We start from the raw sequence: 15672 nt of genomic DNA, 5'->3' as shown, positions 1-15672 counted from the left end.
TCCTAAAGAGGAAATTGGGGTCGTGACCGAATTGAGAAAAGGAACACAATAAGCAGCTTTTCTTGCTTCAGAAGGGATCATACATCAGATATCTTGTGTGGGAACTCCTCAACAAAATGGGATTTTTGAGAGAAAGCATATACATCTTTTAGATGTTGCAAGAGGATTGACGTTTCAATCCAATCTCCCTATATCATATTGGGGAGAGTTTAATTTAATTGCGAAACACATCATAAATAGATTGCCCTCTAGTGTGATGAAAGGTCAGACACCATATGAAGTACTTTTTCAACAGAAGCCTCAATATGAACATTTGAGGAATTTTGGATGTCTATGTTATGCTTCCGCTTTGACACAAGGAAGAAGTAAATTTGATGAGAGAGCAACTGCCTATGTCCTAATTGGGTATCCTTTTACATAAAAAAAAAGGATACAAATTATTGGAGTTGGACACAAAGAAGGCATTTATTTCCAGAGATGTGAAGTTCTTTGAAACATATTTTCCATTAGCTAAGTACAGTCCTTCAAACAATCCTATTTTTTTCACACTCACCTCTAGCCTCAAACTCTACCTATGCTACACCCACGCAGCCAGATATACCAAATATACCAGATATGTCTTCTTCACCCTCACTCTCATCTCCACATACTCCTCATCAATATTATTGCCCACATATTCCCTATTCTCCTTCCTAGAACAATCACCATAGCAGCTCACCTATTTCTGCACATAGACAAAATGTTCCACTAAGAAAATCAGATAGAGTATCACACCGGCCATCCTACCTGAAGGACTATGTAATAATATCGTGTTTACTAATTTGGACAGGGCATAGTTTGCTCAACCAAGTAAGCCAAGTGCTTACTTCTTTTTATCTCTATCTATCAACAACCAACACATTATTCAATCTCTATCTACACTGAGTGAGCTTACTAGTTTTAACCAAGCTTCTCAACATCCATGATGGAGAGAAGCCATGGAATCAGAAGTTCAAGTCATGCAAGACAACCACACCTGAGATGTGGTTGAGTTACCTAAAGGAAAGAAGGCACTACCTTATAAATAGGCGTACAAAGTAAAATACTTATCAGATTGTACTATTGAAATACTAAAGGCAAGGCTTGTAGCAAGGAAGATATCCAAAGAGAAAAAACATATTATAGTGAAACATTTTCACCAGCGGTGAAAATGACAACTATAAGATATCTTCTTACTATTACAGCTAAAAGAGATTGGAGTGTGTATCAATTGGACGTTAATAATGCATTTTTGCATGGTGACTTGCAAAAGGAAGTGTTCATGAAATTTTCAGTAGGTCTAACACCACCTAGTCCTAAACACATTTGTCTTTTGAAGAAATCTTTATATTGTTTAACGCAAGTTTCCCGACGATGGTATACTCGGCTTGCAGTGGCTTTGAGTATTAAAGGTACTCTCCATCAATAAATGATTACTCTTTGTTTTTCAAGAAAACAAGGGGTCTTATTTCAATCCTAGCCGTTTATGTCAATAACATCTTATTAACAGGGGATGATTTACAGGAAATTCAAAGCATCAAAGACTTTCTTAATACTGAGTTTAAGGTAAAGAACCTAGAAGACATACACTACTTTCTTGGAATGGAAATTTTATGGGAAAACAGTGGTTTTATTATGAGTCAACAAAATTTTACCTTAGATATGCTTTAGGAATTTGATTTGTCTCACTTGCCTCGAGCAAATTCTCCTTTAGACCCCTGCTCCAAGCTCCAAACCGATGATGGATCTCTCTTATACAACCTCACATTCTATCGACATTTAGTTGGGAAGCTTAACTATCTCACAAATACTCGGTTGGATCTTTCCTTTGTTGTTCTTACTCCGAGCCAGTAAATGTACAGGCCTTGTTTGTCCCCCTTTTTTACTGCATTGAGGGTTTTGCAATATCTAAGTTCTGATCTGAGATAAGGAATTTTGTTGTCCTACGTTCATGATTTTTCTTTGCTTGCATTTTGTGACACTGTTTAGGCTTCTTGCAAAGATACTTGCATATCTGTGAGTGGGTTCTTATTATTTTAGAAGGGGCTCCAATCTCGTGGAAATCGAAGAAACAAGTTTCAATTGCCCTATTCTCTGCCGAAGCACCGTTCCATGTGGCGTGTCACTGCCGAGCTCACATGGCTGGTACGACTCGTTGAGTACCTCTCCATTCCGATTACCCTTCCAATTCCTCTTCATTCCGACAGTAAAGCTACTATTCATATCGCCCGTTTTTCACGAACACACAAAGCATGTCGAGCTTGACTGTCACTTTGTGTATCAACACTTTTTATCTGGGCTCATTACTTTCTCATTCGTCCCGTCCAAAGATCAACCAGCGGATATTTTCACCAAATCACTCTCTGTGGTTTCTCACAGAGGAATCCTCAGCAAATTGGGGGTCACAACACTCCCCTCCAACTTGAGGGGGGATGTTAAAAAGAAGAAACCCCTTCTCAATTTGGTCATCAATGGAGCTCAAGATTATCAGAGAAGGGAAGAAAAGAAGATAACCAACCAAACTAATGATGTGTTCGATATAACCTAGTATGTTTATGCCCGGTTCCTTTATTTGGTTGTTGTCACGACCCAATTTAGGATCGTGATCACGCTTAGGAGCAAGTGCTCCCAAGTAAGCCTCATCGGTATTTTACAGAAAATCGGGTAGAGTTTCCCCAATTTTTGGACTATCCAAAAATTTTCCATGTCTCAAAATCAACAACCAACCATCCTAACATCAAACCAAATAATTGACAACTTATCAATTAACCAAGATAAGTCTCCACCATTACTAATTAACCCACTAACAACCAGAAATACTAATTTATCTCCACTTTCGATAATAAAGAACGATATTCAACATAAGACTATAATAACAAAATACTCATGACACTAAAATAATGACTATGGAGTAACTCTAAGAGTTCAAATACAAGACCATAACAATAAATAAAATCTCCACCCATGCGAACAAGTGCGAGACTCACCAAGAACTATCAACCTGTGCGCTCTAATTAACGAAATTCTCGCCTACCTCAACTGTTGTCCCTGTAAAAAAAATTAGCGGGGAATGAGTCGCTAGCTCAGTGAGTAATAACACTTAACCATAACCATTTTTATTGGAGACAAGTCAGAAAACATGCTAGTAGTCAATCAGAAAATAACACAAAAATGCCCTTTCAGAAACAATAAATAATTTTCAGTCTCATCGTACTTTTCTTGTAGTATAATACAATTAATAATTTAGTAATAAGCTCAGTAACCACTGTATAATATCAATATTCACATTTGGGAGATTTCAATGAATGGATCATGTAATTGATATAACTTTGGACTTCTGCAAGAAGTCAAATATTACGGTAGTCCTTATTCGAGGAAAATCGGTAACGGTATGATAGTTCTACCTTCCCACTAGTAAGGGTTGTAATGGTAATCGGTAATTACAAGGTTCTCCAGGTCTAACGAACCCACAGTTAGCTACAGGATCCTTCAATCTACTCCCGTTAATACTCTTTCTTGTAAACAGTAAATACTCGTGCAAAGCATTTTCAAAATAATAAAGGGCATATAATTTCTTATCAAATCTTGTAGTTTCATTTCGGTAACGGTAATCATGTCTCAAGTAACAGTAAAACATGTATACTAACAGTGAGAACATTTTAAATAACTGTCACATCTCAAGTAACGGTAAAACATATCTAGTAACGATGAAAATATTTATGTTAACCGGTAAACATCTCAAGTGAACTGTTCGGTACCATATGAAGTAAAAGACTTGTCCCACATGAAAATTCAAAGCATAGGTAACACATTTATTTTCAAAATCATATATAAACCATGCAGGCTATGAAAACACAAATTATGGTAAGATTACTACTAACAGTACTCATGCAAAATGCCAAACTCGTCACCTCGAACGATCCGTACGACTTTCTTCAATAAATCTATAACCACATCAACACCGGTCTCGTGTTAATTACTTCATTTAGGCTAATTCATAGCTAATTTAGAATACCCAATCATCGGGCTTCATGTTTGAATCTTAGTTTGTGGATTTATATTTCATAGAACTAGTCCATAATTCTATCAATTTCAAATTATTTAGTATAGTTTATTCCTCTAAAATTAGATCTATCAGTGCTTAAACCAAACCTTTATAGCCTTGTTATCTCCATAGTAATTGTATATATATATATATATAAGAGCAAGTTGATATTAAATTCTTTTGTACTATATGAAATTGCATAGATGCAGTGAAATAATTCAACAGATGAGGAGAAGAAGGTTAACCTCTTGAGTCGAAGGAGAACTTTAATACTTTCAATTTTAACTCCCAGTTCTTCTTAAGGCCTTTTGCCCAAAGTTTTCTTCTTCTTCTTCTTCTCTTTTCCTTTTTCTTTTTCTGCTTGTTTTTCTTTGTTTTTTCCCCATTTCGAAGCTTTCTGCTTCGTTTCCTTCAGAAGGCTTTATGAAGATTTCCATCGTGAAGCTTTTCTAACCTATTTCAATTGTATTAATGGGCTTCAGCCCTTTGTTTTAAATTCCTAACTTTTTCCATTTTTTTGTTTTGTTTATTTAGTTAGTTCGTCTTTTTTTTTCTTTAAACTTAAATTATTTACTAAATACCCCATATGTCCTCATTTAATATATTGGGGGTATTACATCATCCCCACCTTATGAAATTCGGTCCCCGAATTTAACTCAAACACGTACCTGTACTGAAATAAATAGGGTTACTTGACTCGCATAGCATCTTCTATTTCCCAAGTAGCTTCTTCAACTGTATGATTTCTCCATAAGACTTTTACGAACTCAATTTCCTTTGACCGTAGATTTCTTACTTGCCTATCAACAATTGTCATCTGCTCCTCCTCGTAAGACAACCTCTCATCAAGCGATATAGTTGGTGCTTCAAGCACCTGAGATGAGTCTGATATACATTTTCTTAGCATTGAGACATGAAAAACGGGATGAATAAAGGACAACTCAGGAGGAAGTGCCAAATGATAGGCCACAGCTCCCACTCGATCTAGTGTCTCATACGGTCCTATAAACCTGGGGATCAACTTGCCTCTTTTCCCAAACCGCATCACACCTTTTATAGGAGTGACTCGTAGGAAGACTTTGTCCCTAATTGTGAACACTAAATCTCTTCTTCTCTTATCTGCATAAGACTTTTATCTGCTTTGAGTTGTAAGCAATCTCTGTCTGATCAAGTGGACCTTGTCCATAGCTTCTTGTACTAAGTCGGGTCCCAATAAGTTAGTTTCACCAGCTTCAAACTATCTTATAGGAGAACGACATCTTCTACCATACAATGCTTCATACGGTGCCATTTGAATACTGGACTGGAAGTTATTGTTGTAAGCAAATTCAGCTAAAGGTAGATAAGCATCCCAACTACCTCTAAACTCAAGAATGCAAGCTCTCAACATATCTTCCAAGATCTATGTAGTACATTCAGACTGGCCATCTGTCTGTAGATGAAATGCAGCACTAAGATCTACTCGTGTAACCAATGCTTCTTGAAAAGATTTCCAAAAACATGAAGTGAACTGTGATCCTCTATCAGAGATGATGGATACCGGAATACCGTGAAGTCGGAAAATTTCCTTCATAAATATATGTGTGCATACCTCACTCCTCCATATGTAGTCTTCACTGGTAAAAAATGTGCTGATTTCGTCAGTCGATCTACAATCACCCATACAGAGTCATAACCTCTAAGGGTTCTTGGTAGCCCGATGACAAAATACATAGTAATTCTTTCCCATTTCCACTATGGAATCTCAATTTGTTGTAACAGTCCAGCAGGTCGTTGATGCTCGGTCTTGACCTGCTGACAAGTTAAACAACTAGAAACAAAGTTAGCAACATCTTTCTTCATACCTTGCCACCAATAAAATTGCTTTAGGTCATGATACATTTTTGTGGATCTAGGATGTATAATGTATTTAGAGTTGTGGTCTTCTTCAAGAATAGCATGTCTCAACCCATCTACGTCTGTTGCACATAGCTTGTCACCCATTCAAAGCACACCATCACTTCCAACAATCATATCCTTGCTTTTACCAGCTAAGGCCTCATCTTTATATTTGCATAATCGCTCGTCCTCATATTGGGTGGCCTTAATGCACTCAACTAATGAAGACTTAGCTTGAGCACAAGCCAATAACGCCTCTGAATTTACGACACTAAATCAGATACCTATATCTTCTAGTCTCTGAATATCTTTGGCCAAAAGTCTCTTTTGCATGAGCTATATGTACCAAACTTCCCATAGATTTTCTGTTCAATGCATCAACCACCACATTGGTTTTTCCAGGATGATACAAAATAGAACAATCATAGTCTTTGAGTAGTTCCATCCAACAACGCTGCCGAAAATTTAGATCTCTCTGCTGAAAGATATACTTCAGACTTTTATGGTCAATATAAATCTAACAAGTTTTGCCGTATAGATTATGTCTCCAAATATTTAGAGCAAATACCACTGCAAGCATCTCCAAATCATGTGTATGATAGTTTTGCTTGTGCTTTTTCTATTTTCTCAAAGCATAAGCAATAACGCGGCCATTTTGCATGAGAACACATCTAATCCTACCCTCGAGGTATCACAAAACAACGTAAATCCTCCGAAACCTGATGGTAAGGCTAATATTGGTGTAGTTGTCAAACATGTTTTGAGTTTCGAAAGCTCTGCTCACATTCCTCTTTCCACTGAAACTTTGCATTTTTCTGTGTTAGCTTGGTCAACGGCGCTGCTATTCTGGATAAATCCTGCACAAAATGCCTGTAATAGCCTGCTAAGCCTAAAACGTTGTGAATCTCTGTAGGAGAAGTAGGTCTGGGCCATTTCTGCATAGGTTCGGTCTTCTTAGGATCTACCATAATTCCATCTTTGGATACAACATGCCCCAGAAATGCTACCGAGTCTAGCCAGAATTCACACTTTGAGAACTTAGCATAAAGCCGATATTCTCACAATGTCTGCAACACAGTCCTAAGGTGATCCTTATATTCTCCTTGGCTATGAGAATATATCAGGATATCATCAATAAATACTATTACAAATTATCCAGAAACGGCTTGAACACCCTATTTGTCACATCTCCTATTCTACCCGAAAAAGGTATAAGGGAGATTTTCCAATTTAAGTGACAATCAAAACGGGATTATTTATATTAAATTCAGAGTCGCCACTTGGGATAATTTATGTTGTACCAAGTCATCGATTTAATATCCCGAATTGAGGAAGGTTTTGACTCTTATTTATGGTCTGCGAATACAAAAATCTGAGTAAGAACTTCTGTTAATCCGGGAGAAGGTGTTAAGCATTCTCGGGTTCCGTGGTTTTAGCACGGTCACAATGAACATACTTGGCTTAATAAAATTGTCTAATTACTTATTTTAGAACCTATGTGTATTTGCCTCTTTCAATTAAGAAATTATCTTGAAAACAGGTCACGTGCACGTGTACCCATTTGTTTAGCGCGTCAAAAATCATGTCACGCGAACGTGTCCACAATTAATAACGCTTTGTTATTATTAAGAAAGTTTAGCCAAAGTTGCACGAACGCATACCCCGATTTTGTTTTAGGATCGCATGTATGTCACGCGATCGTGTACACAATCACGATGATTCAATTAATTTAAATTAATACAAGAACGCGAATTTAATCCCAATTCTATTTTACTTCATCTAAAATCCGAGTCCAATTTTTCAAGTGAATCACATTAAGAAAAATTCAAATAGGCAATTGATTTTCTTTTCAACATAACGATCCAGCACTAGAAGAGATTAGTAGAGCTTGATTGTTCCATATCACTAGAATGTTAATTCTAAAGCTTTAAAAACCTTAATCTCCTAATGAGTCATTGCAACAGAATTCGAAACCCAAATCAGCCATAAAATTCATCCAAATGAAGATAGATCTAAACAACATACAAATAATAATCAAGAGCACAAAATATCATCCGAATAAAGACAAATGTAATTCGCATTCCAGGCATAAGGGAATTTCAGGTTTTTCGTAATAGAAAATTTCATAGGAGATTCAACTGATTTCAGCCATTTAGCCTCAAACTTTCATAATACATAGATCATCACCATAACAATAGGAAGAAGAGAACATCATTCGACGGAATAGGGCATCACACGACAAGCAGACACCAAATTTCTTACACCTAAAAACTAAATTCCACGGATTCAACCTCTATTACTCTTATTATACTTTCAATCACACCAAAACAGAGTAAGGAATTAGAAATGAACCAAAAAATGACCGCAAACGGAACAGGGACTCGACGACCTCTAAGCTCGCCGAAACCGCGACAAAATTCAAAAACGGTCCTTGAATCGGCACCTCTAATTTGTTTTGTTTCTATGTATTGTTCGTGTATGTGGAGGTCATCATTTATGGCATTTTCCGACAGGCTGTTATGAATGAGAAGAAGCAGAATCAGCGATGGGTGAAGGGAGGTGGGCTCGTCGGCGTCAAGGGTGTTTTGTTGTCAATTTTCGCCGCTTAGGTTTCAAGTTTGGAGATATTTTCGTTAAAGAAGAAAGGGAAATGGTTGTTTGTGTGTTTGAAGAGAGCAGGGGTCATTGGTTTGGTTGCTGATGGGTGTGCTGCTATTTCCATTTGGGGGGTGAGGAAGACGAAGTTTTAGGGGGGGTCTGTTATAAACGGAGGATGTCTAGCTGATGTAGCCTAGGTCTAGGAAATTAGGTACTTTCTTTTTATCTTTAAATGAAGAGTATATAGGGCTATGTTAGTGGGTACTGGGTATTGGGCTTGGGTTATTATGGGCTAAATCCGAAAATTAGGCCTAAAATGGGTTGTTTGAGCCCAAATTTTATTCTTTCTCTCCGAACGAGACTAAAAATACGACATTATTTACTAATTAATCCTACTTAAGTAAAATAACTAATAAAATAAGACTAACCGTTAAAACAAACCTATTTTTTTGGTATTTTCAAATATCATATTAAAATAAAATAAGGTACTATTTTTTTATTTTTTATTTTTACGAAAGGTATATAAACTAAAAGCAACTAAAAAGGAGAAATATTTTTGTAATTTTCATTTTGTGACAAAATAAAGTAAAAGAGTCAAAATTAGTTGAAATAACTATATTAGACCTAAACTAAGTATTTAAATGCTAAAATATGTAAAATCTTGGGGAGGGTCAAAAATTACATGTCTACACTATTCATTAAATCCATGAATGCAACTAGAGCATTAGTCAGTCGGAAAGGCATCACAAGAAACTCATAGTGCCCGTATCGAGTTCTGAAAGTAGTCTTAGAAATATCTTCATCTTTGATTCTAAGCTGATGATAACCAGAAGTGAGGTCAATTTTGAAAAGTGGGCAGCTCCTTGTAACTGATCGAACATATTGTCTATATGAGGCAAAGGATATTTATTGCATATTGTTATCTTGTTCAACTGCCTGTAGTCAATGCACATTCTCAAGGATCCGTCTTTTTTCTTTGTGAATAGTATTGGTGCACCCCATGGTGATACACTAGGTCTAATAAAACCCTTATCTAACAAATCTTGTAACTGTTGCTTTAGCTCCCTCAACTCTGCTGGTGCCATTCGATATGGGTTGTGTGTCAGGTAGCAAATCAATACCAAAGTCTATTTCTCGTATTGGAGGCAATCCTGGTAAATCCTCAGGAAATACATCAGAAAATTCTCTCACTACTGGTACATTTTCTATACTAACTGTTTCCTTTCTTGCGTCACTTACAATAGCTAAGAGACGCAAGAAACCTTTCTTCAAAAGTTATTGAGCTTTCATAAAAGTTATAACTTTGCAAATCTCTGGAACCTGACCCCCTTTTAGAACAAAACTGGGTTCGTTTTGTCACACCTCCTTTTTACACTACCCGAAGGTAGCACAAGGGAGTTTTTCCACTTTAAGTGACATTATTCGAAATGGAATTATTTATTCATTAAATTCAGAGTCGCCACTTGGGATGATTTGTTTTCTGGTGTCCCAAGCCACCGATTTATTTTTAAATCCCAAATTGAGGAAGATTTTGACTTTCCTTTTGAAGTCTGCGAACCAGAAATTCTGAGTAAGGAATTCTGTTAACCCGAGGGAAAGTGTTTGGTACCCCCGGATTTCGTGGTTCTAGCACAGTCGCTTAAACTATTATAATTGGCCTATTGTCTAATTTTAATACATGTTTCAGCCTATGGTACATTTTAACTTATTAAACCATTTTCAATTATTTTTAAAGAAGATTTAATGTCGTATAAAACATGTCTTCGGATCGCGCCACATGAAATGCATCCGCAATCCGAAACACATCTTATTCAACGTTGTGAGATTTAGAGTTGGGTCACATGAAATGCACACCCGAGTTTAAGGAAGGTAATATTATTAAAATACGCGCCTAAAGCAACTACGAGTTGTTAATTTCGTGAGGGCCATGGAAATTCAACTAAATGGCACGCCTCGATTTCTAAAGATTCAAGATTAATTAAATGAGGGCCATGCATTTCAGATTTTATTTGGTGCGGTGCACCTCGATTCCATTTTGAAAGCATATTCAAACTAAAGTTCGGAGGGCCATAAACTATTTACTATCTACTATGGCTCACCTCAAATCCATTTTAGAAAAACTAGTTATTAAAGAAAAACTTAAAGGGATTCTAATTAAATGTTCAAACCTATAAAACAACTAACTGGTATGGTATTAAAGCAAACAATTGTCTAAAAGGAAATTACTTCCACATTAAAGCAACTAAATGAAAGAGCTGATATGATGAAACAAACAAAACCAGATAACAAAAGGGTAAACAACCCATTCACGATGCCTTCACGCTTGGGCCCAAAATAATCCCAATCGAAGCAGCGTATGCTTCATCGATATGGGGCGTGCAATTGAGCTCGTAATGGACTGTTCTTCAGTTGAGCCAGCATTGGATCCCGTTTTTAAAGCCAAACATTTGTGCAAAAATCATTTACGTGCAAGGTAACCAAGACTATGTCAAAACATGTACTTGAACTAACTTTACTTTTGAGCTAGCTAAACATTCTGAAACTTAAACACTAATGTCAATTTAACCAGCTTATTCACAACCCATACTAGATCAGTACACCTTTAATCTAAAAAAGAATAACTTTGACCAGCGTTCCCTTTTTTCATATCAGACCATTTTCAAAACCAAATATGTATCTACTACATAGATTTCCTACCACCAAATCCAACATGGTACTAAACTTTTAAGAGCATAGTTTCAACTTTCACAGCATATAATCAGAAAGAAATAAGAAAACTTAAGTAGCAAATGTAACAATAGATTCATCACTAATGTTGGAAGAGTAACATAAGCAGGAGAAATAACTTCAAGGATTCAGGGATTTAGGAACTAAGCTATGAACAAATAGATTTATGATCTACATCCACATGCTTCTAAGTTATGACCATTGAATCAAAAGAAACAGGACAGTTTCGACCATTTGAACACCTCAATCTTAGTCCATAGTTATGTGCAAATGTAACGCACTACTACAGGTTACTTTCACATACACCATTTCAGAGAAAAGAGAACCTTATTGACACTTATAGTTCAAAGACTAATTACAGAACATGGAAAATAGTAAATGAACAAGGGGAAATCAGCTTTGAATGCAATCTTCATTTGATAGAAATTCCACTCTATTACATGTTCTAAATCACTCCTCAGTCATGAGCTAAGAAGGTACCTGGGAAAGCAAATAAGAGGGAAGGAAGGGAATCAGCAACAGAACAACAGCCAACAAACAACAGCAACACCAGCTCAACCAAATTGAGTTTGAAAACAATAAAAAGCAACCTCACTCGAGCAAATGACAAAGCAAATTTCAAACCGATACCCAAACACCAAATTTCAATCCATTTGAGCTATATTAACCAGAAGACCTTTTTAGGGAGTAGGAACTCAAGAAATCACAAAAGACTTGCTATGGAACAGTGATTTTTCTTCAGTTTTCAGCCATTCTCTTTTTCTGAGTTTTCTTAGCTTTTTTCCAATCCCTCCAATCTCTAAAATCTGAATTGAACCCCAAGTAACTATGCATTTATAGGCAAAATACTAGGGCAGCCTTAAGAGTTCAGTTTTTTCATTTTAGTCCTTTTCAAATTTTTCTTTTTGCTGCTTAGTCCTTCATTTACTGACTTGTTGGTCAAGTAAGTATATTATGCAGCTTCTGGGAAGCTTCTCAGTTAGTTACTTGAGAGATTCTCTCGGTACATACCCAAAAATAACCCTTAGTTACCCTATTTTTTTTACCAGATAGACCAAACGGGTATGGGTCAAGTTGACCCTGGGTTGAATTAACTCAAACCATGAGCCTGAATCTAAAGGCATGAACCCCATGCCTAAATACAATCAGAACCAAATTAACTGAAGCAAAACAAAAATAAGCAATTCGAGCAACTTTTGGAAATTCAACTAATGAACAAACATTTAATGAAATTGAAACTAAATAATAACGAATTGTTTAGACTAATTAAGTAAAGACAAGAAAACTAACATGCATGCCAAGGACGACTCTAAAACTGGGAAAACAAAGAGTTTAAAAGAAGAGGGAGAAGCAGATGGCAATGAAAGGTAAAAAATGAAAGAAGAAGTAAAGAAAACTAACAAAAGAAAACTGAAAAAGAAATACCTACAGTAGCTCATGATGGACTTGAACCAACTTGAAGAACTTCTTCGATTTCTTGATAAGAACGGCCTTTAATCGCATGTTTTCGTGTGAAAACACACGAGTAAAGGCCATTACAACCTAGAATCTTTAAAAGGCTTGTTGGATTCGAGTTTAAGGAATTAGGGCTTTCTTGTGACCCAATATTCGAGCGGTTTGAGAGGGATTCGAGGGAAGGAAAATGGGGATTTAGAATGAGGGAGCCTTGGAGGTTCTCCAGTGTTGATTTGGGTTTGAACAGAGGTGGCACCTCCATCGGAGAACATCGTGGCGGCGCTAGGGTTTCGAGTTTTGATCTGAAATTCGACGAATTCTATGTGGATTTGAGGAGAAGCGTTCGAGGATTTGAGATGTGGAGGTGGAGGAGAGTACTTGGTATTAATTTCAAGGCATTTGGACGTCGACCGGTGGTTTTAGGGCGGAGCTCAACGGAGTTTCTGAGGAGAGGGGGTGAGATGAGAGATGAGTTTGATAGGGGGTAAGATTAGGACAGTTATATGTAAAATGAGGCTTAGTTCTGGACCACCCGATGGAAAGAAATCAACGGTCCTGATCAAGACCATTGGAACGGCGTCATTTTGGTTACTGGTGGGGTTTGGACCGGGTTGGGACGCGGATCTGGGCTGGTTTGGTCGGGTAGAGGGGTTGAATTCATTGGGCTTTGAGGAATTTCATGGATTTGGCCCAAAAATCTGATTCTTTTCACTTCTTTTCCTTTTTCCCATTTTCCTTTTATTTTAAAAACATCTTTTCTTTTCAAAAATTAGAAATAAAACCTAAATTAATCCCTAAACCAAATTATCCTGCCAAATTAAATTAATTAACTCTAAATAATAATTACCACAACTAATTAAATACCAAATTAAAAGAAAACTACCAAAATTCGAAGCTAAAAATTAAAATACAAAAACGAGCTATTTTTGTGATTTTCCATTTTCGTAAAACAAACTAATTTACTAATTAATCTAAAAATGTAAAATTAAATCCTAAATGCAATGTGTGATATTTTTTGCTATTTTTTCATGATTTAAATAAAATTAAATATGCGCACAAAATGTAAATAAACACAAAAAATGGGCAATTAATTCCTAAAACCAAATAAATAAAAAGAAAAATCCTAATTTTGGAGATTCTGTAGGAGTAATTCATGCGAGGCAAAAATCACGTGCTCACAGCTTCCCCTCTTTGCTCGGAGGCACGAAGGGTTTTCGGGCAAAGACAAAATGAGCAATTATGAGGGATTTTTGCCCGTTTGACACTCCATGGGAAGCATTTTGAAAAGAGTCTGACCGAACTTTGCTTCAAAGGTTGCCTACATATCCTTGGCTATAAAGGAATCAGGTCGGTGTAGTTCTGGAAATTTTGGTAGCTGGGACTACCGGGAAGCTGTGATTTCACTGCTGCTGTTGCTGCTTGCTGACCTCCTTATTACACCAAAAAGGAAAATCAAAAGCCAAGCTAGCTAGGCATATCAACTACGAGTTACAAGATTCCTATCTATAAATCTCTTGAAACTTGATCTTGAGTCTTAGCTGATTTTCTATGGACCCCGATCCGAATCTTGATGCTCGCAAGCCGTAGGTGCTGGTTCTTTCTTTAGCACTAGATCAAGACAGGACAGGTGAAGCTTGTGATTTCAATCATATCTTGAGCAGTCCACATCTTTCTCTGCTTCAACCTTTTGAATTCACTTCTTTTGTTCTTTTCTTTCTTTTCTTTATTCTGGATTGAGACTCGTTCTTTCGGTCATCTTGAACCCTGTGTCTCGAGGTAAAACCTGCTCAGACACCAAAAACAAACAAACGAAAGAAGTTTTTCTGCCTCAGTTTTCTCTAGAAAAATTTCGTGAGTTATTTGCAACAAAATCTAAGCTATTCAGGGGATGGAGCCCTATATCTAAAATGTCAACTCAGGGATTAGAGCCCTAATGTTGGCAAAAAGGCGACTAGAGAATGGAGGCCCTATGTCTAAAAAGCTCAACTCAGGGATTGAGCCCTAATGTTGGCAAAAGGCGACTAGGGAATGGAGGCCCTATGTCTAAAAAGGCTCAACTTAGGGATTGGAGCCCTAATGTTGGCAAAAGACAACTAGGGAATGGAGGCCTTATGTCTGAAAAGCTCAACTAAGTGAATGGAGCCCTAATGTTGGCAAAAGGCGACTAGGGAATGGAGGCCCTATGTCTAAAAAGCTCAACTTAGGGATTGGAGCCCTAATGTTGGCAAAAGGCGACTAGGGAATGGAGGCGATATGTCTGAAAAGCTCAACTCAGGGATTGAAGCCCTAATGTTGGCGGATAAAGCAACTAGGGAATGGAGGCCCTATGTCTAAAAGACTCAAGTCAGGGATTGGAGCCCTAATGTTGGCAGAAAAAGCGACTAGGGAATGGAGGCCCTATGTCTAAAAAGGCTCAACTCAGGGATTGGAGCCCTAATGTTGGAAAAAGGCAACTAGGGAATGGAGGCCCTATGTCTAAAAAGCTCAACTCAGGTATTGGAGCCCTAATGTTGGAAAAAAAGGACTAGGGAATGGAGGCCCTATGTCTAAAAAGGCTCAACTCAGGGGTTGGAGCCCTAATAGTGGCGGAAAAAGCGACTAGGGAATGGAGGCCCTATGTTTAAAAGGCTCAACTCTGGGATTGGAACCCTAATGTGGGCAGAAAAAGCGACTAAGGAATGGAGACTCTATGTCTTAAAAGGCTCAACTCAGGGATTGGAGCCCTAATATTGGCAAAAGGTGACTAGGGAATGGAGGCCCTATGTCTAAAAAGGCTCAACTCAGCGATTGGTGCCCTAATGTTGGCAGAAAAAGCGACTAGGGAATGGAGGCCCTATGTCTAAAAAGGCTCAACTCAGGGATTGGAGCCCTAATGCTGGCAAAAGGTGACTAGGGAATGGAAGCCCTATGTTTAAAAGGCTCAACTCAGGGATTGGAGCCCTAATGTTGGC

At 37.4% G+C, this 15672-nt stretch overlaps 1 protein-coding gene across 1 annotated transcript; it reads right to left on the bottom strand.

Annotated features, from left to right (window-relative positions):
- Window positions 1-4751: 4751 nt before the first annotated feature.
- On the bottom strand, window positions 4752-6874 carry LOC142172625 (uncharacterized). Its single transcript, XM_075236289.1, has 3 exons — window positions 6726-6874; window positions 5477-5712; window positions 4752-5182 (listed from the first exon to the last, which is right to left on the bottom strand). Exons 1-3 carry the CDS (start codon window positions 6872-6874, stop codon window positions 4752-4754), a joined length of 816 nt encoding a protein of 271 aa, XP_075092390.1.
- Window positions 6875-15672: the final 8798 nt, after the last annotated feature.

Source organism: Nicotiana tabacum, chromosome 18, assembly GCF_000715075.1.
Source record: "Nicotiana tabacum cultivar K326 chromosome 18, ASM71507v2, whole genome shotgun sequence".
Taxonomy (NCBI): Eukaryota; Viridiplantae; Streptophyta; class Magnoliopsida; order Solanales; family Solanaceae; genus Nicotiana; species Nicotiana tabacum.
Note: the sequence above shows the minus strand (reverse complement) of the source record. Positions and strands in the feature narration are given on the sequence as shown.

Excerpts from the sequence above, each read along its gene's own strand:
- LOC142172625 (XM_075236289.1), bottom strand. The coding sequence starts at position 6,874 with ATGGCCCAGACCTACTTCTCCTACAGAGATTCACAACGTTTTAGGCTT. Across the intron at positions 5,713-6,725 it reads GTTTCAGTGGAAAGAGGAAT|ATCGACTGACGAAATCAGCA; the intron begins GTGAGCAGAGCT and ends GGGTGATTGTAG. Across the intron at positions 5,183-5,476 it reads GACAGATGGCCAGTCTGAAT|ATAAGAGAAGAAGAGATTTA; the intron begins GTACTACATAGA and ends AGTCTTATGCAG.